The sequence below is a fragment of the Onychomys torridus genome, chromosome 4 (assembly GCF_903995425.1).
Source record: "Onychomys torridus chromosome 4, mOncTor1.1, whole genome shotgun sequence".
Lineage (NCBI taxonomy): Eukaryota > Metazoa > Chordata > Mammalia > Rodentia > Cricetidae > Onychomys > Onychomys torridus.
Genome location: NC_050446.1, coordinates 116,708,621 through 116,732,125, shown reverse-complemented (window position 1 = coordinate 116,732,125; position 23,505 = coordinate 116,708,621). Strand labels below are relative to the sequence as shown.

The window sequence follows — 23,505 nt, the reverse complement described above, 5'->3', positions numbered from 1 at the left end:
TGATAGATTTATGCAGTGTTGGGAAACCAAGTCAGGGCTCTGTGCATGCTATAAAGCACTCTACCAACTGAGCTACATCCCCAGCCCTGGAGATTCTTTTAAAACTTAATTTTTTTAAATGTGTATGGGTGTTTTGCCAGCATGCATGTCTGTGCACTATGTGCATGCCTGGTGTCCAAATGGACTTGAAGAAGGCATCAGACCCCACAGTTGAGAGCCACTACGAGAATGCTGGGAACTGAACCAAGCTCCTCTGGGAGAACAGCAAATGCTCTTAACCAATTCTTATCATTTAACCTTTACTGTGGAATAAAGTTAGGACAAGCAGGCCTTGGAGACCCACCCAGAAGAAGTGTTCAGAGCTATGAGAGTGGGGCTTATATTAGGAGAAATGAACATGAAAAATAGAAAAAGGATTCTTCTCTCAAGCTATGCTTATCCAGGGAAAAAGCATCTAGAACCACTTTTTGGTGAGGAAAGATAGGTTTTCTAAATAATAAAGAGATAGCAAGTGGATTTGTCCTAGACATTATATATCAAGACCTTCCCTGCCTCTACAAAGTTAGGTTCTGGAGTCTTCTATTGTGTTGTAGAGTATCCTTTATCTTTCTTTATTATTATTATTAATTTTTTGAGATAGGGTCTCATGTTGCTCAGGCTAGCTTCAAACCCACTGTGTAGCTGAGAACAACTTTGAAATTCTGATCCTCCTGCCTCTACCTCCCAAACACTGGGATTTTACACATACACCATCACACCTGATTTTATTTGATGTTGGGAGTTGAAAGCAGAGCTTTGTGCATGATAGACAAGCACGGTACCCAGTGAGCTGCTGCCCTGGCACCAGAGGCTTCATTTCCATGAGCAAAAAGGTCATTTGTCAGTGTAGTTCTTCAATTTTTACATCTATTGTGAAATCCCTAGGGTTTGGAATGTAAGTTCATATATGAAATATTCATAAATACACATAAAGTATGAAAATATGAAAGGGGCAGCTAGCCCTTTCCTGAAGTTCAGCTGATCCTCTGCAGAGAGAAAGTGGGGGGCAGAAGGAGTCCAAAGGGAATGCACCCTAAGAATCCACAGGGTCCAGGCTGAGTGGTGAGGTAGGCAAGGCTTGTGGACAGTTGCTAAATCAACAGAAAGAACATGGAGATAACTAAGTCTGGGGCCAGGGAATGGTGGACCAGACCTCAAGGAAGGCAGACAGACAGTGGCAGCTGGGCCGCACTCTTCCCCTATATATAGACATTCCAAAGAAAGCTCAGAGGAGCTGGGCCAGGATAACTGAGGCCTCCTTCTGCCAGGCAGAGGATCAAGGCACGATACTCAGGGGAGTCAGCTTGGACGATGCACACTGGGATCACCTGTCTGCAACAGGAGGAAGACAACCCTTAGCAACCACAGGTCACTAATTCATTCCTGTTTATTTGGCGAAACAGTAAGAACCAAGGTCCCAAGTACAGTCAAGCAGATCATCTCTTCTCATTCCAGCCTCTCTTCTCACCTTGCTGCCCCACTCTGGCCAGACTTCAGTACCACCCCAAACACCACCCTCTGTGAACGGCAGGACTTTGCATATGCTAGAAGCTCCCTGACATCTTTCTCAGCTTTCAAATCGCTTCCTCCTGGATCCCTTCTCCCCTCCACTTCTGCTATGTGGTTCAAGGAGAGAAATTACTTCCAAAAGTTGTCCTCTGACCTCCACACTTGAGCCATGTCACGTGTGAGCCCACACTCAGACAATCATAATAAAAACAAAGAGCCAGTGTGGCAGCTGTAGTCTGCAGGTGGAGGTAGGAAGACGGGGACTAAGGAGTTTAATGCCAGCCTTGGATACATCTCAGAAAAAAAGAGAAAAAAGGCGGCGGGAGGCATCTCCATCAGTAAAGTACTTGCCACACAAGCATCAGGACTTGAATTTAGATTCTCATTAGCCATGTGGGACGGTAAGCTCAGCAATGGAAGGGGTGATAGGGCAGGAATGGAGACTAGTAGATCCCTGGTGCTCACTGGCCACCCAATCTGACCTCCATACACACACACACACACACACACACACACACAGAGCACTCCTAACTCTGACCCCATTTACATGAGAAACACATCAATGGAAGTGTTTGTTGTTGTTGTTGTTGTTTTTCGAGACAGGCTTTCTCTGTGTAAGTCCTAGCTGTCTTGAAACTTACTTTGTAGACTAGGCTGGCCTCGAACTCAGAGATCCCCCTGCCTCTCCCTCCTGAGCGCTGGGATTAAAGGCCAGTGATGGCCCACTTTTTAAAACTTTAATAGTGTGTGTGCACATACACACACTCAAATGCCACAGTGCACATGTGGTGGTCAGAGGACAAGCTGCAGAGCTGGTTCTCCCCTCCACCTGTGGATCCCTGGAATTGAAAGTGGGCTGTCAGGCTTCCTGGAGGGGTCCACTGAGCCATCTCACTGGGTCACTTATTTGGACAGTGGTGGAATTTTTTTTTTTTTTTTTAATAGGGCCTCCCTACCTAGTTCAGATTGCCCTCTAATTTATGATCCTCCTGCCTCAGCCTCCCAGGTGCCACTATTGCCAGCATGCTGTCTTTCCTGCCTGACTGGACAGACCAGATTTCTTTCCATGTTATGAACATCAGCTTTTTCTTTTCCCTTTACTCCTTCTTGTTTGTTTAGTTGCTGCTGTAGTTGTTTTGAGCAAGGCCTTGAAGTCAGGATCCTCCTGCCTCAGCTATTCAAGTGCTGAGATTACAGTGTGCATGATCTCGCCTGGCCGAACCTCAGCTGTATGGAGCGAGTTCCAGGATGGCCAGAGATACATACACCCTGACTTGTGTGGCAGGCATATACTGAAGGCAAAGTGAATAACCAGCCAGTAGTAGGAGGATGGGTGGTGTCTTTTTGTTTTCACAGCATGCCTGTATGCAAATACAGAATAGTTAGGGCTGGGAATCACCAACAGGCTTAAGTCCCAGCTTCCCTACTTTTCACCAGATGGGAATACCTCTCTTCTTTTTCTCAGGTTTCACTATGTCACCCTGGCTGGCCTAGAACTCACTCTGTAGACCAGACTGGCCTTGAATTTACAGAGACCCACCTGTCTCTGTCTCCCAAGTGCTGGGAATAAAAGTGTGTACCACCATGCCTGGCTTTTTTCTAAGACTTATTTTATTTTTAATTATATGTACATGTGTGTCTGTGTTTGGGTTTGTACACATGTGTGCAGATACCCTTGGAGACCAGAAGAGGGCACTGGGTACCCTGCAGTTACTGGAGGTTATAAGCCACCAGTTGTGGGTGCTGGAAACTGAATTCTGGTCCTCTGCAAAAAACAGTACACACTCTCAACCACTAAGTGACCTCTCCAGCCCCAGCCTCAGTTTCTTCATATTGAAAATGAATCATTACTGTCCAGTAGCTGCCTCCTCTGAGACCAACATGTGACAGTAGTGTGTGAAATGCCCACAAGAAGACACCATGAGTCCCCAAACCTGAGGCCTTTCTGTTCAATGAAGGCCAGGTTTTCCATTCAAAAGTATCTTCCCATCTGTCCCTGGGCCCTGAAACAGGGTAGGAGATACTGTCTGAGACACTTTTTTTTTTTAAATTATTTGTTTGTTTTTGTTTTTCAAGACAGGGTTTCTCTGTGTAGCTTTAGAGCCTGTCCTCGATCTCACTCTGTAGACCAGGCTGACCTCGAACTCACTAAGATCCACCTGATTCTGCCTCCGGGGTGCTGAGATTAAAGGCGTGTGCCACTACAATCTGGCTGAGACACTTTACTTTGAGACAGGATTTCTCTATGTATCTCTGGCCATCCTGGAACTCGTAGAGCAGGCTGGCCTTGAACTCAGAGAGATCCCCCTATCTTTGCTTCCAGGGTGCTGGAATTAAAGACATGCGCCACCACGCCACCATGCTTGGTCTTTGAGGTACCTTGTTATATTGTCTAGCTGGCCGATTTCGACTCGGCCCTGCTAGGCCTTGAGACAGGAAGCAGCAATAGTTTTCTTGACTACTGTTACTCGGCAATAAAAGATAAAACTGCAGTTGTCCCAGAGCTACAGAAATTATCCGACTGACCCTGTGCTCGTGAGAAAAGAAGTCAAATCCAAGAGCTCCACACTAGAAATCTCTGGCAAACTGTGCGGCCTTGTCCAAGTAACAGCCTCTGCGTCTGTTTTCCTGTTTGACTACTTCCCACAGGATGCTCGCACCAGGCACTGCAGTAAGGGTCTTACAAGAGCTGAAAATGTAGTCTTAATATTAGAATTCTTGTTTCGTAGGAGAAAATCTAGGCTGGGTGAGGCCGGATTTCAGGCTTTTCTCACGTGAGAACCGAGCTCCTAAATGCCCTGAAATTGCATTGTAAAGTTACACAGCACTGCATGGAAATTAGGGGGAAAGCTTGGGGCTGCCCCAGGAGTCCGGTAGAGGTGGGGCAAGTTCAAGAGGGTGCAAAGCCAGCCCGATCGGGACGGGTTTCGGGAGAGGCTTGGGCTAGCCCGGCCACTGCGTCCCTCCCGAAGGCCGTTCCAGGAGCGGGCGGGGCCGGGCCGGGCCGGGCTGGGCTGGGCGGCGACAGGAAGCAGCTAGGCGGCGCTCTGAGCGCCCTGGGTCAAGGGCCCCTTAAAGCCGCGGGTCGCTGCACCGGATCCGGGGAACCAACCCTGGACGCACTCAGGACGCAGTGGGTGGAGGCGCGGCCCAGGCTGCAGGGAGGAGCAAGGTAGAGCCCGGCCTCCTGCACGTCCCCGCTGCTGCTGCCCCTGGGCGTGGCCTCTTCTGTCCCACCCACTGACACGCCCCCGGGCCCCTCTCCGGGCGGGGGTCCCCACCCTCTCGGGCCCTGGACCCAGCTTAGCGAGCTCCCCCCCGGGTGCCATGGCCTCGCGGCTCCTGCACCGGCTGCGACACGCCCTGGCTAGCGATGGCCCCGGGGAGGCGGCGGCAGGCCCCGAGGCCGAGCAGTTCCCTGAAAGCTCGGAGCTGGAGGACGACGACGCCGAGGGCCTGTCCTCCCGCCTCAGCGGCACCCTCAGCTTCACCAGTGCCGAGGATGACCCGGACGAGGACGACGAGGACGACGAGGCCGGCCCCGACTCGCTGCCCTCCGGAGACGGGACATCGGGAGAAGACGCAGGCGAGTGCGGGAGATCGAAGACAGGAACCTCCGGGCTCGGTTAGGCCTCCACGCTGGCCGCGTTCCGAGAGCATCCCGGGGGCTGAGTTATCTGCCTGAAACTCTTGACACCTTAAGCGTTTCCAGACACCGTTTGGCAGTGTGACCTTGAGTCACAACCATGGGAACCATCCCATCTCAGGGTTTTTGTGGATATTAAATGCACAGGACCAGGGAGATAAATATATGGTGTGCTAGCTGATTTGGGTGGAGATATTTAGCATCTATTGTAAGCCAGGCGCTGGGATAAAGCCTACCTCGCTGGCGTGAATGAGGTCATGGCATTTTGTTTACGTTAACCCTGGCGCTGGCTAGCCCCTTAACATGACTGGTCATGTGCTTGTGCAGAACGAAGTCCCCCACCTGATGGACAACGGGGCAGTCAACTTCTGGCTCGGCAGCTGCAGGATTTCTGGAAGAAGTCTCGGAACACTCTAGTTCCACAGCGGCTGCTCTTTGAGGTGACCAGCGCCAATGTTGTCAAGGACCCTCCCTCCAAGTACGTGGTGAGTGAGGTTCCAGGAACCCTTAGGCAGTGTGTCTAGAAGTCTGTCTGAGAGAAAGTAGGGGACACCACAGCTTTCAGGCTATGCAGTTATAAATGGCTGTCCTTATTTTACACCCGGGGGAACTGAGGCAGGATAAAGGGATGGATGTAGCTTGAGCTAGTCCTCAGGCAAACTACACTGAAAAAGTGACCTTTCAGGAGCTGCCTCATGTCACAACCGGTGTGTGCTGCCCGGTACCCCATGGATTTTTGTCACCTGCAGCAAGACACAGACTTGAGACCCAGTTGCATGGGTCAGGATTAAGGAAATGCGCTTTGGATCCAGATCAGCCTTGATTCACATCCCATATATTTTATCGGTGGCTTCACCTCGTGTGGGTTCTGTAACCTTGATGGCCCCAGTCTCCTCGTTTGAGCGGCAGAACAGTGCACAGGATTATAGCAGGAGGTAAATGAGACTAGGCACAAAGAACCCTTGGCATCATCTGGCATTGTGGAATATTAAAATGGTAGCTATATAGTTTCAGATTCCCTAATCTGAAATGCTTGAAAATCCTAGGCATTTGAGTGTCAACATGATGCTACAAGTGGAAAATTCCACACCTAACTTCATGTGAAGTGTGCTCCACATGTAGGCCCATTTAAAAATATTGCATAAGGACTTGAAAGGCTGAGGCAGTAAGACTGTCCCCCCGCAACACACACACACACACACACACACACACACACACACACACACAAACACAAAAGGGCCAAACACCAAGTGGGAATGTAGCTCATACAGCACTTGCCTACCACGCTCAGGAACTGAGCTTTGTCCCAAACACCCCAAGTCATATAAAACTACCTTCAGAGCTGAGTGTCCTGGTGCAGCTGGGAAGTAGAGGCAGATGTTAGGAGCTCCAGATAAGTCCAGATACATAGCAAGCCCACCTGGGCCACATAAAACCCTGACTCAGAAACAAAAATCCAAACTACCTTTAGGTTGTGTGTATAAAGTACATAAGAAATATAAATAAGTTTTAGGGGCCAGGATGTAATGCTCCGTTGGTAGAGTGTATGCCCACCACTACATAAACTGGGTGTGGTGGCACACACCTTGGTCCCAGAGCTTGGAAGGAGGTGGATTAGGAGTTCAAGATCAGCCTCAGCTACATAAGCTCAAGGACATTCTTCTGGAATATATGAGAGCCTGACTTAAAACAATATTTTTTATTTACTTTGTAGATTTTGTATCTAGATTTGGGTCTCATTTCTAAGAAATTTCATTGTGTAGATGCATTCCAAAATCTGAAATGTTTCTGGTCCCAAGCACTTTGGATAAGGGACACTCGGCCTGTATTCTTATTTAACTTTAGGTTGGAAATGTCAGGTATCTAGGGCCTGCAGCAACCTCCTGACAATCAGTTCTCCAGCATTCCCACCTTCAGCAGCATCAGGACTAAGGAGCTGAATACAGAGGAGTATGGAAGAGGAGTCCCTGTTTTCCTGCTGTGCAGGAGAGACTGGCCCGGTCCTGCTCCCTCATCTGAGCTAGCTGGTCCTGTCCTGGCAGTGGTAGCTCCCAGCTTGTCACTTCCCTCCTCTTCACACCCTCCTCCACCTCTGACTCAGCAAGACCTGGGGCCTGGGGGCCTGGAGCCCTGGAGCCCTGGAGCCCTGGCCCATATTTGGGTCTCTCCACCCCTCTCTGTTGCTGTTAGTAACAAGGACCACGCCCATGCGGTGACTGTTCCACTTTGTGCAGGGACTGATAGATGCTGCAGGCTTTATATCTTGTTAAGGATCAAGTCATTATGCACACTAAGCAGATGCTCTACCACTGGGCCCTGATGGTCCAATCTTCAGTGGCAAACGTTCCAGAGCTCTGGGGTGGGTAAGGGGTAATGCACAGGAATGAGACACCACAGATCAGTCAGCAAAGAGCAGCTCTCAGAAAAGAATGGGGGTGACTCTGGGGGACCTAGGCGGAAAGGCTTAAGGAAGGGCAGGGGCCATCTCCTGTTCTGACCTGTGTCTAGAAAATGAAGCCACTTCCTCTGTGCAGTGGGCACCCCATGTCTCCATGGTTCTTCTCCTGGAGGTCAAGAGCACAGGTTTTAGAATCAGATCTCTGGGCCAGTCTTTGTGCCCTTCACTCCCTATTGGATTTGCCTGCTTCCTCAACTGACAGACAAGACACCTTCCTTGTAGTGCTGTTGACAAGGACGGAGTGACACTTACCAGGGGAAGTACTGGGTCCAGCATGAGCCACACTTACGCAGGCGACAGAACAACAGTCATAGGGGGAGGGGTCAGAGGTGCTTCAGATGGAACCCAGGGCCTCATGCATGACAGGAAGTACTCTGCCACCGAGGGACAGCTGAGCCCTAACGACTACAACCACTGTTACCTCATTACGAGCATCAGGTGAAATAAATGGATAGAAAAAGGTCTTTGGCAAAAAAGTAAAAATAAAAAGAAGGGAGTAGGGAGTAAATGGGATCAAAATATGTCATATGCACATATGACATTCTCAAAGAATAAAAAACATTGAGATTTTAAAAATCAACCTACATGTATCCAAGGCTGCTGCGGAGCAGCTCTTCCTAAAGTATGTCCTTTGGAAAACAGCTTTTCTGGAGTGTGAGTAACTGGAGAAAACAAGAAGAGTGAGGCCTGGTCGTTCAGACGTGTATGTTCAGTACTTGAGAGATAGGGGCAAGAGGATCAGGAGTTCAAAGCCAGCCTGGGAGAAAAAAGAAAGAAAAAGTTCCATAGGCAATGTGTCTGAGCAATGCAGAGTTGATAGGTATAGAATAGGTTTTATAAAATGCACTGTGAACTTTGAAAAGAAGAAAGACTAGGTAACCCTGACTAGAATAATGAGACAATCCGGGCAATTTAGTGAGACCCTGTCTCACAGAGAAAAAAATACACACGCACACACACACACACACACACACACACACACACACACACAGCTAGGCGTGGTGAGGCATAACTATGTGTGAAAAGAGGATTAGGAGGAGGTCATCCTCAGATACCTAGCATGTCTGAGGGGGCTACATGAGACCCTGTCTCAGACAAATGGGGCAGGGACTGGAGATATAGCTCAGTAGTAGTAGATGTCTACCTAACGTAGGCAAAGCCCTGGGTTCAATCCCCAGAAACACACACACACACACACACACACACACACACACACACACACACAGAGTTGGAGGCTAAAGATGTGGTACAGTGTGTCTAGAAGGGCCAGGGCTCATTAAAGCCTGCCCAGACACTGTTCTTTACAGAGTGCTCTGAACTGAGATTTCTGGCTCTTTCCTAAAATAAAGATGAACGGTAGCACCAGCCTGTGCTTTGAAGGAGTAGAAAGGATGAGCAGCACATGACTAGAGTCCCAGCTGTTTAGAAGGCTGAGGCAGGGGGATCACTCGAGCGTAGGAGGTCAAAAGCCACCAGGCAACAAAGCAAGACCCCCAGCTCAAAAGAGAGAGAGAGAGAGAGAGAGAGAGAGAGAGAGAGAGAGAGAGAAAGAAAGAAAGAAAGAAAGAAAGAAAGAAAGAAAGAAAGAAAGAAAGAAAAGCCATTCCTGGTGGTTTGTGTCTGTAATCTCAGCACTCAGGGCTGAGGCAAGAAGATCACCAGGAGGATCACCAGGAGTTCAAGGCTAGCCTGGGCTACAGAGGCCCTGGACTCGGTGTATTCCAGAGGACTGGAGGTGTGGCTTCCTTAGCAAACACAAAGTCCTGGCTTCGATCCCCAGCTCCTCATACATTGGGTGTGGTGCTGTATTCCTGTAATGTCAGCACTCGACTACGTAACAAGTTTGAGATCAGCCAGAAGCACAGGAGACTCTCAAAAAACAAAACACAATCTTGCCAGCAAAACAGCTCAGTACTTGTCATGACCTGATGGCATGAGCTCAGTCCTCCAAACCCATTATGGAAGGAGAGAACTGAATCCCGAAAGTTATCCTCTGACCCCCATTTGTAAAGCTTTGGTATCAAGCTCAGGTATGTGTGCCCAAACACAAGTTACAACAACCCCCCCCCCAAAAAAAAATAAAGGGACTGGGCATAGTGACACATCCTTTAGTCCTTCCACTCAGGAGGCTGGGCCAGATTAGTGAATTAGGGGCCATCGTGGATGAGGACCCAAAAGAAAGGAAGCCAACAGAAACGGGAGCCACTCTGTTTATGATGCACCACCTAAAAACCTTGAGCACCAATACTTGGACATTCCCTACCTGAGCAAACGATGACCTTGACCCGGGAACTTTTCCCTAGAGCAGAGACAGACCTCAGAGTCCCTGCTTGCCTGACTGAGATCACTGGAAGGAGGCTGACTTGGGGTTCCGTGAGTCCTGGTCTAGTGAACTCAGAAGAACGAACTCCCTAGGGGCAGGGAAAGCTTTCCCAGAAGCAGTAAGCAGGCGGCAGCCTGACACTGAAGTTCATTTGTCTTTTTCTCCCCTGTGCTGCCTTGGGCCTGGGTCATTTCAGAGGAGCCTCAGGTAAGATGGGAGTGGGTTCCTGGCCACTGCTCTGCAGCGTCCTCCCTCCCAGACAGTCCCAGGGGGAGGAGGTGAGGCAGAAGGGAGGAAAAGGACCCACAGACGGTTTACACCAGTCCTGACATCCGCCTTCCCGACAGCTCTACACCCTCGCCGTGATGGGCCCAGGGCCACCAGATCGCCAGCCGGCCCAGATCTCCCGCCGCTACTCGGACTTTGAGCGGCTGCACAGAAACCTGCAGCGGCAATTCCGGGGCCCCATGGCTGCCATCTCCTTCCCCCGTAAGCGCCTGCGCCGGAACTTTACGGCAGAAACCATTGCCCGCCGGAGCCGGGCCTTTGAACAGTTTTTGAGCCACCTGCAGGCAGTGCCCGAGCTACGCCATGCTCCAGACCTGCAGGACTTCTTCGTGCTGCCCGAGCTGCGGCGGGCGCAGAGCCTCACCTGCACTGGCCTTTATCGCGAGGCTCTGGCACTCTGGGCCAACGCCTGGCAGCTGCAGACCCAGTTGGGCACCCCTTCTGGCCCAGACCGCCCCCTGGTGACTCTGGCTGGGTTGGCTGTGTGCCATCAGGAGCTGGAGGATCCTGGGGAAGCACGAGCATGTAGTGAGAAGGCTCTGCAGCTGCTGGGAGACAAGAGACCTCATCCTTTCCTGGCACCCTTTCTAGAGGCCCATGTCCGGCTCTCCTGGCGCCTGGGCCTAGACAAACGGCAGACAGAGGCCCAGCTTCAGTCCCTACAGGAGGCAGGCCTTACCCCTATCCCACCCCCCAGCCTCAAGGAGCTGCTCATCAAAGAGGTGCTGGACTAACTTTTACCTGTCTTAAGGCCGCTTCTGGGAAAGGGGCTGCCCCAGGTCAGGGGGTTGGGGGCCGTAGAGGACACAGTGAGCAACCGGGGGCGAAAGGGGTTCTGGGAACCCCTAAAGTAGTTCCAGAAAGAGTCTGCAGCAGACTGAGAGGAATTCGTTTTGTGGGGCTGGGCTCCAAACAAACTTTGGCTGCGGTTACCCTAGGATGATACAAGGAGGAAGTTTTGGCATCGGCTCTTCAGCCTACGACCAGGTCAGGATCACTGTTTCCTTTTCCATGGGCCTCTACACCAGTAAAACAGCTTGGCTGAAGGGCCGGGCACTACTGGAGTCCTGGAGTTTAGAGACAGGGGGAGGGCTGTAGCTCTGCCCGGGGGAATTAAGGACCAGCTACTCCAGCGTTGACAATCTCTTTATTGGACGTAGGAGGCAGGAAGCCCGGCTCTCAGCTGTGGCTCCTGCCCTGGAAATGGCAGTAGGGATAGAGTTCTTCAAGCCCGGGCCAGGCCAGTCATCTCTGACTACAGCTTACTCGCTGACACCGGAGGTTTCAATCGGATCACTCCCTCCTGGGCACAGGTCACAGCAAGGACCCCATCCCGACGCCACAGCCGCCCACACACTAGCCCTCGAGAGCCACCTGTGGGCAAGGAGAAGGGTGAGAACGGCCTCTGCTTCAGCACAAGCCTGCTTTGTGTTTGACACAGGGCAGAGCTGCCCCACACGAAGGTACATTGGAACAGCATGACTACTCCAAATACCCATGTGAGCCTGTTATAGTCACTGGGGGAGGGGGCTGCCCTCCACTAGATGGTCTAAAAGCACTTTCATATATGTGCTCACTTCCTCAAAAGACCACAGAGAAAGGCACTCTGACAACAGTCTCCACAGGCTGGGCCAAGCAGATGCTGCTTCTCAGGCCCCGATGAGAAATCTCATTCTTTCCTTTTGTAACAAGCCAAGCTAGTCCTCCCAGCTGGTCATCCACCACGAAGGGGAGAGAGCGCAGAGACAGGACCTGAGACAATGAGCTATGGCCTCCCATCCCTTTCCATCTAGGGGTTCTTAACCTTGGTGGCTCTGGCCCGAGATAGTTATTCTTAGGAAGCTAACTTTGGCTTCCTTTACACGCAGAGCCCACTCAGATCTAGCTGTAGCCAGAGAGCATTGGCTTTGTTTCTTGTACTGTTTTGCACACATTGACACTAAAGTACAAAGAGGCTCAGGCTTGGCCCCAAGGATCAGGCCGAAGTGATTGACTGTCCTAACTTCAAGGTTGTGAGTCTCGTCCTGTGATGCTGGTGGTATCTGAGTAACCCTTTCCTGACTGTAAGGGGTTGCTTAAGTCTTGTCCGTTTTATAAAGCAAAGCTTTTCTTCCTTTGAAGTGTACTTCATTATAAAAGAGCCAGGGCTCAAACACTAGACATCAACGAGTCTGGGTTTCTCTTGGTTCACTACAGGAGTGCCCTCCCAGATCCTGCCAACTCATGGAATCACTCAGGGAGCTCCTTAAAACACAGTTTACAGCCAGGCATGGTGGCACACGCTGTAATCCCAGCACTAGGGAGGCAGAGGTATGAGGATCTCTGTGAGTTCAAGGCCAGCCTGATCTACAGAGTAAGGTCCAGGGCAGCCAGAGCTACACAGAAATCCTGTCTTGAAAAACCAAAACCAACCAAACAAAAAAGGCAGTTTCCTGGACCTGACCAGGACCTGCTGGGGCAGAATGCAATCAGTTTAGAAAAAGCTCCCTCAAGTGGCAGCCTGGTGGCTTACTAGGGTTAGATAGTGTTGTCAAATATAACCCTATTTATTCAGATGAAAAACTGAGAAGCAGGCATGGTGGCTCCTGCACTTGGGAGGTAGAGGCAAGAGGATCAGTAGTTCCAAGCCAGACTCCACTCCATATAGAGTTCAAGACAAGCAGGGGTTACATGAGACCCTGGTTGGTTAAAAAAAGGGGGGGGGTGGAGGGGGCTCGGGGTGCAGTAGCACATAAATATTCACAGAACAGAGATACGGATCTCAGGCAAGTCAGAGCTCCAGTGAGACTTTGGCCCTCCCTGCCAAAAAAAAGAAACAAAAAAGAAAAGGCTTCAGAAAGGAGAAAGGATTTTCCCAAGTTCATACTGGAATCTAAAGTGGTTTGGGCACCTGCACTGGGTCTCTGAGATAAACTCAATCATGCTTGGCATGTTTGAATACTTTTGAGGGGCAGCAGTGCAAGGGCCCTGTGTAGCATCCCCAGAAAGCAGGAAAAGCCAGCAACATCTACAAATAAAGCAGCTTCCCTACCATCCCAAGGACACTGGCCCCAGGCCCACACTCACCAGCCCAGGGGCTCTCGCACTCATAGAGCATCCAGTGGTCAGCTCGGAACGGGGCATGGAACCACATGGAGTGGTCCAGCGAGACCATGAACTTCACTTTGTACTTGGACTGGTGGGGCAGCAATGCTGTGCCCAGGAAGGCGTAGTCAGAGATATAAGCAGCCACACAGCAGTGCATCTTGATGTCGCCCTCCCCTGCAACAGGTCCCAACCCTATCAGTCCTGGGCTCCTGGCTGCCCAGCTCAGGATCTGCAAGGGGGTGGGGGAAAAGGACTACCACACACAAAGTAGTCACTGTGCAAGGACACCTGGCCCAGGGTTGGGGTGTGTGTGTGTGTGTGTGTGTGTGGGTGTGTGTGTGTGTGTAAAAAGGAGGTGGGAACTAGGGAGGCCAGGGACAAGACAAATGCAAATCCATTCTTCCCAAGTTTCTCACCCCCAGCCAGTCCGCAGTCCTGGAACAGGGACCTTCCAGTTCACCCAGGCGGCTATGGTTAGCCGCTGACCCAGATAAGAACCTCAGCAAGGCACCTTGCTTCCCCCAGAAAGGGCCAGCAATGGGGTTACAGTCACCTCATTCTTCTCACGTTAAAGGGTAAGGGCTCTGGTGAGACACTGAGCCAAATCCTACAGAACTCAGATGAGGAAATAGGCCCAAAGAGAGAGTGGGATACTCAAACAACAAAGGGCAAACAGACTCCTGGAGTGTTTTTCTCCAACTCATGGGTCCTCTTACCAATATAGCCCCGGGCTCGCACCCAGAACATCTGTTTGGGCTCCAGTGTCTGCAGCTGGCTCAGGGTGGGTGGGTTCACTAGCTTGATCTCAATAGGTACCTCCTGGGCAGCAATTCGGTTCAGCCCCACTCGGTATTTCTCGTGGAGGTTAGGGTCCCTGAAAGTAAAGACAAGGACAAGGAGGCCCAAGGAGAGGGAGCTTCTCTGTGCTGCCTCTTCTGGTCCCCACCATTTGTCCATAGGGGCTTCTGTCCTGCAGAGCTTTCTCATGGAGCTGGCAAAGCAATGTAGTGTTTGAACCCCTTCCTCATCATTTCAGCCATGCAGTCTCGTACAAGTTAGTTCTCTCTCTGAACCTATTCCCATCTGAAACAGGAGAATGATGATGTGACCTGTCTTACAGCAAACACACACAGGTAAGACCTAGGCACCAATCCAAGCATTACATACAACCATAACCCATTCCTTGCCAGGAAGTCACATGACATGTGTGGTCCTCACTCCAATGGATAAGAGACATGATCACAGGAAACCCAGGTGGCTTGCTCAGAGAATGAAGAGTCTGATGTCAGGCAGTCTGGACCCACACACAGCTCATACGTCTAACCACTCATAACTGTGAACATGGAAAAAGTCTCCCAACGTGTCTGCATTCTCTATCCTAAGCAGTGAGGAGCCTGTGTGCTGGGGTGACACCATTTCCATGGACCCCTCAGTGCTCTTAGTAGGCTCTGCCCTTGCCACCCCATCTGGTGGACTGTTCACCTGCACTGTCCTCCATGGCAGCCGCTGGTCACATGAGAACTTGAAATGTGACTACTGTAACTAAAGAACAACATTGATGAGGGGTGTGGGATGGGGATGCAGCTCCATGGCAGAGAGCCTGCCTAGCATGCACAAAGCCCCGGGGATTCGATCCCTAGCACCACACACAAAAAGAATCATTCATTCTAGCTCATTAACTTAATATAGCCTACAGGATTAGTAGCTAGTTTATTGACGAGCACAGTCCTAAATTCAGGCTCCTTTAACAAGAATATGTTATTTTTATTTCTGTGCATACCATGCCCTGTGCTTTATTCTTGTCTGTTAGTGATATAATACTCACACAGCACCTGCTAAGTGCCTATGTACCGCTTACCTCATTTAATCCTCACAGCAGCCTTATGAGGTGAGTTACAATTAGCCCCATTTATAGCCAAAGGTATGGACTCAGAGTGGGCAAGCATTGGACCAAGCTCGTACAGACTGCAGACAGAGTCTAGACTTGAATCCTGGCTATTCAGACTCTTGAACCCACACCCATCCCACATGCCCTGCTGCTACCCCAGTGTCCAGCACATGCTACAGGACCTCTCGCCCATTGGCACAGCTGGAGAAATGGCTGCTCCCATACTTCAGATGTAGGCACTAACAGAGGTCACAGCCCTGGCCAGGAGCCATGTGTCTGTGTCTGTATCTAGAGCTCTTCCCCATAGTCCAGCATTTGTCAAACTTTATTTGTTGTGATCTCAGAAATATGTTACCAAGGTAGAGTCAAAATATTTAGACTAAAGTGAAGATACTGACCAGTAGGTCATACTCTGCAACAGGGTCTCAGAGGTGGACACTCACACTGCCATACATGAACTCCAAAGCTGCTACATCATAGGCCTGAAGTAGGAGGAATCAGAGGACTGGAGGCTATTTATTTACCCAGTGGCTGCAAAAATGTTTATTGTTGAATTCAAGTACAAGAATTGAACCCAGGGCCAATTTTTTAAAATATTTTATTTCATTTATTATGGATGAGTAGGGGGCAGTATGCACATGTTCTACAGCATGTATGTGAAGATCATACATGGAATCAGTTTCCTACTTACACCTTTCTATGGGTCCCAGGGATCGAACTCAGGTCATCAGACTTGAACAGCAAGCACCTTTACCTGCTGAGCCATCTCTTCAGCCCCAAGCCAATATCTTAATAATAGTAAAGCTATCTCATGCCTGTGCTGGCTGCAGGATGAGTGTAAGCTTTGCCCTTTATACTAGGACCCAACATACACACGCACATGTGCTAATACAAATAAGAAACACAACTGAAATTGAAGTTGCACAGTGGACTCCAAGATCTCCTCTTCTGCTTATGTATACTGTATATAAAATATATATATTTCTATATACATATATGTGCATGCAGCATTGGTGTTGAACCTAGAGCCTTGGGCATGCTAAGCACATGCTCTATCACAGAGTATACCACCCAGGCCCCCCATGTACATAAAATTTTTAAATAATTCGTTTTTACTTTATGTGTATCAGCATTTATCTGCATGTATTATGTGTATCACATTCATGTTTAGTGCGCATGGAGGGTAGAAGGAGATGTCAAAGCCTTCGGAACTAGAATTAGAGGTGGCTATGAGCCACCATGTGGGTGCTGGGTCCTGAACTTAGGCCCTCTGCAAAAGCAGCACATACTCCTAATGGCTGAGCCATCTCTTCAGCCCACCCCCATCTTTTTGAGATAGGGTCTCACTATGTAGCCCTTGCTAACCTAGGAATCACAAAGACCCACCTGTCTCTGTCTCCCAAGTGCTGGGATCTAGTTTATAATTTTAGTACATAGTCAGGATCCACTTAGGGGGTTCATGGCCCACTAATGAGCAGGAGCCAGAGTCTGAAAACACTGCTGGGCAGAGGTGGCAAAGTCCTTTAGACCCAGTACTTGGGAGGAGGCAGAGGCCAGCCTGGTCTACAGAGAGTTCCAGGACAGCCAGGGTTACAGAGAGAGAACAGTCTCAAAAGAAAGAGAGAGAGAGAAGAGGAAGAGAGCGAGAGAGAGACAGATCAGAGACAGAGAGAGAACACTGCCCTGGGACTATATGGGAAGAGAAAGGGAACAAGAAAGATAATAGGTGGAAATAATAATAAAAATACATTATATACATCCATGAAACTGTCAAAATGAAACCCATTACTTCGTACAATATACACTAATTAAAAATAAAAGAAATGGTGGTCCAGTGAGATGGCATACAGACCTGAGGACCTGAGCTCCACCCCCAGAACCCACATAAAGGTGGAAGGAGAGAACCAACTCCAGAGTCATCCGGAGTGCCCCATATGCTGTGGCATGCACATACACAAACACACCATACACACTACACACATGGTAATAATTGTTAGGAAGAAATAGACAATAGTATGGAAATATCAGAATGCATTAAAATCTAGCCAGCTAAGTATTGTTTTCTTTTTATTAAAAGACAGGCTCTCACCACATAGGGCTGGCTGGCTGGCCAGGAACTCCCCATGCAGACTAGGCTAGCTTTGAATTCTCATAGACCTGCCTGTCTCTGAAGGCATGTGGATACCCAGGGCCTAAATGTGATTTTTACTATGGGCAGAGTATTAAATGTCCTGAGGTCTGCGGTATAGCTTTGTGGTAGAAGACTTATCCAGCACACATGAGGCCCTAGGTTTGACCCCTAACACCATAAAAACTAAAGAATAAAACAAGCTTGAAAATTAAAAAACAACAAAAAGCCACCTCCCTGAGTCCTCAGGTCTTACCTTAAATACTGGTCAATGAGGGCCTCATGGTCCAGCAGCTCTTCAGGTGGGGGCACAGTGGGCATGGAAAACTGGTGCTGCATGGGGCTGGGCTGTAGCTTCTGGAAGGAGGCCTGGCAGATGAAGATGGCCTTGCCATGCTGCACAGCCTTCACGGAGCGCACTGAGAAACTTGCTCCTGTTCGAGTCCGCTCCACGTGGTACAGCACTGGCACCTTTGGGTCCCCTGCAGTGGACAGAAGGGACAAGGTGACCCTGAGTAAGTCCATGGGCTCTGTCTGTCATCATCACAGTTGGTAAGCAGACACCTCTGTTCTACTCAGCCTCGGTTTTTGTTGCTGTTGTTTGGAGACAAAGTTTCACCCTATAGCCTAGGCTGGCCTGGGACTCAGGGCAATCCTCTTGTGCTGGAATTACAGGTGTAAACCATCATGCCCCTCTTTTTTTCTTTCTTTCTTTCTCTCTCTCTCTCTCTCTCTCTCTCTCTCTCTCTCTCTCTCTCTCTCTCTCTTTAAAAGATTTATTTATTTATTATGTATACAGTGTTCTGTTTGCATGTGTCCCTGCAGGCCAGAAGAGGGAGCCAGTCTCATTACAGATAGTTGTGAGCCATCATGTGGTTGTCAGGAATTGAACTCAGGACCTCTGGAAGAACAGCCAGTGTTCTTAACCTCTGAGCCATCTCTCCAGCCCCTCTTTTTCTCTTTTTAAAGACAGACTTCTCGATATGTTGCTACCACTTGCTTTTGGCAGAGAGGCAGACAGGTATGGGAGTGTGGCATCTCCACAGTAGAAAACAGATGTGTTAAGTGTGCCCTGACGGAGGCTGTGAGCCTAGGGATGCTGCAGGAGGACCAACTGGAAGGGGGCGCTCTGTGTGACTGGTTAGAGACACACAGTTGGCTTTCTCCACTTAGTACAAAGTCTGAAACAGGCAAAATTAGAAGAGCCGTCACTTAGTAACCAAGTCCTTGCTGTCTGAGGCTGACGAGGGTCTTCATGCATGCTAGGCAAGTGCTTTGCCACTGAAATACAGCTCCAGCCCCAAGGAAAGTAACTGAAATGACCATTCACTTCTTGTTTCTATGTTTTTAGCCTTTCTCTGTGTATCAAGACCAACCTCTTCTGCTTGGCTCATTGAAATACTTATTCTAACATCTCTTTCTTTTCCTTTTGATTTGATTTTGAGTCAGGATGTCACTGTGTAGCCATGGCTAGTCTGGAGCTCACTCTGCAGAGGATATACTAGGATTAAAGGCATGTGCCACCATGCTGGGCCCACACTTATTCTATTTTTTAAATGAAGTGTTCCCTGATTTTAGAATCAAAACTAATGCCAATTATTATACTTATGGATTGGTCTGTAATGCCAACTTTCAAGAGGTTGAGGCAGAAGGATTGGAATCCAAGACAGACTAGATAATCTAACTTAAAGGCAAACAAAACCCAGTCAAAGATTCACTAGACTGGAAGAATCACAGTATGGCCAATGTTGGGTTGCAACATGCCTCAGTTGGTATAGTACTTGCCTAACATGAGGGAAACCTTGGGTTCTAACCAATACCAAGTAAACAAGGTGTGGTGGTGTGTGCCTGTAATCCCAGCACCCAGGAGGTGCAGGCAGGAGGATCAGAACTTCAGGGTCACCCATGACTACATAGCAAGTCTGAAGCCAGCCAAGGACACATGAGGCTGTCTCAAAAAAACCTTACAGTGGGGGGCTGGAGAGATGGCTCAGAGGTTAAGAGCACTGATTGCTCTTCCAGAGGTCCTGAGTTCAGTTCCCAGCAACTACATGGTGGCTCACAACCATGTGTAATGAGATCTGGTGCCCTCTTCTGGCCTGCAGTCATACATGCTGTATACAAAATAAATAAATAAATAAATAAATCTAAACAACAACAACGAAAAAAACCTTACAGTGAAGGTGAAGAGATGAAGCACAAATCCCTCTCAACTAGCATACAGGGAGGGACTGGGCCAAGCCCAGTAACCACTCAAACACTATAGCACTGAAAAGCAAAAGGAAGGCAGGGAAGGGAGAGATTACCATCACCTCCACATGTGTAAAGTGCCCTGGGTGGGTCCTACTAATGTTCCCTAAAACCGAGGATGGAACCCAAGCTTTTTTTTTTTTTATGGTTTTTTGAGACAGGGTTTGGAGCCTGTCCTGAACTAGCTTTGTAGACCAGGCTGGCCTCGAACTCACAGAGATCCATCCGCCTGCCTTTGCCTCCCGAGTGCTAGGATTACAGGTGTGCACCACCACTGCCTGGAGGAACCCAAGTTTTTGTCACACACTTGGTAAGAGCTTTACCAATGGGCCACACCCTCAACTCCCAATTTTTCTTTTCTTTCTTTTAATTAATTAATTTATTATTAATGATTTATTTTTATTTTATGTGCATTGCCTACATGTATGTCTGTGTGAGGGTGTCAGATCCCCTGGAATTGGAGTTATAGACAGTTGTAAGCTGCCATGTGGGTGCTGGGAATTGAGCCAAGGTCCTCTGCAAGAGCAGTCAGTGCTCTTAATCACTGAGCCATCTCTCCAGCCCCTTCTTTTCTTTCTTTGAGACAGGGTCTTGTAAACTCATCACGTAAAATGCCCTTGAACTTCTGATCTCTGTGCCTAGAATTCTTGGAATTCTGCGATTACAAGAACACACCACTGAGAGGACCGAGCAGAGGCCACAACAGGCTGCTCAGCCTTCTGTCAGAGATCAGGCCTCAATTTCAGTTTCCTGAGAATGAGAAAGCAGTTTCTGAGGAAGAGCCAAGAACAAAAGACAATCAATCTCTAACACCCTGATAGACAGCAAGGATGAGGAGGCCTGGTACATGAAGTACCAGGCCTGAACCCCAGTGATCACACTGAGCTTAAGGTGATAACCAAATAAGGACAAAGCCTGGGACTTGTCTAGGCCTGCCCCAAAATGGAAAAGGTGTATCCTTAACCAACCCCTGACTAGCCTGCGTTTAAAAGAAGCCTGGGAGCCTCTCTGGGAGTTGCGATTTTGCCTTTGTGTAAGATGGAATGCCCCAGCATGCTGGTAATAAACACTCTTGCTGATTGCATACGTGGGTGGTGGTCTTTAGTGAGACTTCTCCAGGACCCTAACAACCACCACACCCAGTTTATTTGGCGTTGGAGATTAAGGCCAGGGTTTCATCATATCAGGCAAGCACTCTACCAACTGAGCTACAGAGGACAACTTGCAAGAGTCAGTTCTGTCCTTCTACCATGTGGATCTGAGGATTTAACGCAGGTCCTCAGGTTTGGTCACAGTCACCCAACATTTTCTTTGTTTGTTTGTTTTTCTTTTTTTTTTCTTTTTTCTTCTTTTTGTGGAGCTGAGGATCGAACCCAGGGCCTTGCACTTGGTAGGCAAGCGCTCTACCATTGAGCTAAATCCCCAACCCCTGCTTGTTTGTTTTTCAAGACAAGATTTCTGTGTAGCCTTGGTTGTCCTGGAACTTACTCTGTAACTAGGTTAGCCTGAACTCACAGAGATCCACCTACCTGTGCCTCCCGAGTGCTGGGACTAAAGGCATGCACCACTACCAGCTGGTTAGGCTATATGGAATACAGTGATTCCCTAAAACTAGGGAAAGAGTATAAAGCAAGTGTTGTTTATTGGGGGGGGGCAGTATTTTTAAATTGATTTTTATTGTGTGTATATGTGACTATATGGAGAGGTTGCTTGCCATGGTAGGCATGCTGGGGATGGAGTATATATATGACTGTATGGAGGGGTGGCTGGCCATGGTAGGCATGCTGGGGATAGAGGACATATTTGACTGTATGGAGGGGTGGCTGGCCATGGTAGGCATGCTGGGGATAGAGGACATATTTGACTGTATGGAGGGGTGGCTGGCCATGGTAGGCATGCTGGGGATAGAGGACATATTTGACTGTATGGAGGGGTGGCTGGCCATGGTAGGCATGCTGGGGATAGAGGACATATTTGACTGTATGGAGGGGTGGCTAGCCATGGTAGCCATGCTGGGGATGGAGTATATATATGACTGTATGGAGAGGTGGCTGGCCATGGTAGGCATGCTGGGGATGGAGTATATATATGACTGTATGGAGAGGTGGCTAGCCATGGTAGCCATGCTGGGGATGGAGTATATATATGACTGTATGGAGGGGTGGCTGGCCATGGTAGGCATGCTGGGGATGGAGTATATATATATGACTGTATGGAGGGGTGGCTGGCCATGGTAGGCATGCTGGGGATAGAGGACATATTTGACTGTATGGAGGGGTGGCTAGCCATGGTAGCCATGCTGGGGATGGAGTATATATATGACTGTATGGAGAGGTGGCTGGCCATGGTAGGCATGCTGGGGATGGAGTATATATATATGACTGTATGGAGAGGTGGCTGGCCATGGTAGGCATGCTGGGGATGGAGGAAACAACAACCAATGGTATTGGTTCTTTTTATATCTTTCCTTGGGTTCTAGGGGTTGAACTCGGGTTACAAGGGCCTTTCCCTGCTGAGTCACCTAGAAGGACATGTGTTTGTTTTTCCAAGAGAGCACAAGGCAGTGAGTGTTCCTTTGTTTAATCCTGGTGGTCCTGGAATGAACATAGGGCCTCCACTCTGCAAGCTGCTACTATGGGATGCCTTTCTGTATGCTGTGAATATGTGTTGCTCCCATTGGCTAATTTTGGCCTATGGCAAGGCAGTTTTAGAGGCAGGTGGGAAATCCAAGCAGAGATATGGTGAAAAGGACAGAGTCAGGGGAGATGCAAGCCAGTTGTTTAAGGAGCAACAAGATGCCAGCAGACCTGTAACACCTCGGCCACGTGGCAAAGCATACATTAATAGAAATGAGTTAATTTAAGATGAAAGAGCTAGATAGCAAGAAGCCTGCCCTAGGCCATATAGTTGGTAATTAATATACGCCTCTGAGTGATTATTTTATAAGTGGCTGCAGCGAGGCCGGGCGGGACACAGGAAAACTTCTAGCTACAGGCTGCACAACTGTTGATCCACATCACCAGCCAGACCAAGAGTCTGCCATGAGAACTGCCCTGTGTCTGAGCCCAGAGCTTTAGGAGTTTAAAAGATCCTACTAAAATATCTCTGGTCCTGCCTCTCCTCAGTCTCAGAAGGAGGTGATCTCCATGACTCTAGTAATTATTATAAAGCTGAAACTGAATTTCCAACCCAAACTGCCCTGCACTCTAAAGGTTTAGCAGTCTTGACTCTGGAAGAGTGGAAAGACTAAAGAAGAGAACCATTAGTCCCACACACTCAGGAGGCAGAGGCAGGCAGATCTTTTCGAGTTCAAGGGCAGCCTGGTCAAAATGGTGAGTTTCAGGCCAGCCAGGCTACACAGTGAGACCCTGTCTCAAAACAACAACAAAAAAGTGAAAAAGGGGATGGTAAGATGGCTTATCAGTTAAGAGCACTTTTTGTTCTTGCAGAAGACCTGTGTTTGGTTCCTACCACCTACATGGTGGCTCACAATCCCCTGCAACTGCTAATTCTAACATATCCAATGTCCTCTTCTGGCCTCCTCAGACAATAGGAAAGCAACGTGATGCATGTAAATTCATTTAGGCATATACATATACATATACACACATTTAAAAATAAGCAAATACATATTTTTTTTAAATAAAAGAGGGTTAGGTATGGTGACAAATGCCTTTTTTTTTTTTGGTCAGAGCTGAGGACCGAACCCAGGGCCTTGCGCTTGCTAGGCAAGCACTCTACCACTGAGCTAAATCCTCAACCCCAACAAATGCCTTTAATCCCAGCTGTTGGTAGGCACAGGCAAGCAGATCTCTGTGAGTCCCAGGTCTGCCAGGTATACACAGTGAGACTCTATCTCAAAAAACAAAACAAACAAAAAGAATGAATG

At 48.9% G+C, this 23,505-nt stretch overlaps 2 protein-coding genes across 3 annotated transcripts in view; one reads left to right on the top strand and one right to left on the bottom strand.

Moving 5' to 3' along the window:
* Positions 1–4,623: 4,623 nt before the first annotated feature.
* Positions 4,624–12,377, top strand: Snx21 (sorting nexin family member 21). Its single transcript, XM_036186133.1, has 3 exons — positions 4,624–5,134; positions 5,522–5,679; positions 10,323–12,377. Exons 1-3 carry the CDS (start codon positions 4,876–4,878, stop codon positions 10,995–10,997), a joined length of 1,092 nt encoding a protein of 363 aa, XP_036042026.1. The 5' UTR covers positions 4,624–4,875; the 3' UTR covers positions 10,998–12,377.
* The window catches only part of Acot8 (acyl-CoA thioesterase 8), a 14,495-nt gene continuing 2,381 nt past the window's right edge, over positions 11,392–23,505 (bottom strand). For both annotated transcript variants that reach the window (XM_036186131.1, XM_036186132.1), the window contains 4 exons: positions 17,623–17,848; positions 14,067–14,224; positions 13,330–13,524; positions 11,392–11,637 (listed from right to left, as the gene is read on the bottom strand). In XM_036186131.1, coding sequence (XP_036042024.1) covers positions 11,519–11,637; positions 13,330–13,524; positions 14,067–14,224; positions 17,623–17,848 — 698 coding nt within the window. In that variant the 3' untranslated portion in view covers positions 11,392–11,518. The remainder of the gene's footprint in view (positions 11,638–13,329; positions 13,525–14,066; positions 14,225–17,622; positions 17,849–23,505) is intronic.

Coding starts and splice junctions, on each gene's coding strand:
- Snx21 (XM_036186133.1), top strand. CDS start 4,876: ATGGCCTCGCGGCTCCTGCACCGGCTGCGACACGCCCTGGCTAGCGAT. Junction 5,135..5,521: donor GACATCGGGAGAAGACGCAG/GCGAGTGCGGGA, acceptor GTGCTTGTGCAG/AACGAAGTCCCCCACCTGAT. Junction 5,680..10,322: donor ACCCTCCCTCCAAGTACGTG/GTGAGTGAGGTT, acceptor CCTTCCCGACAG/CTCTACACCCTCGCCGTGAT.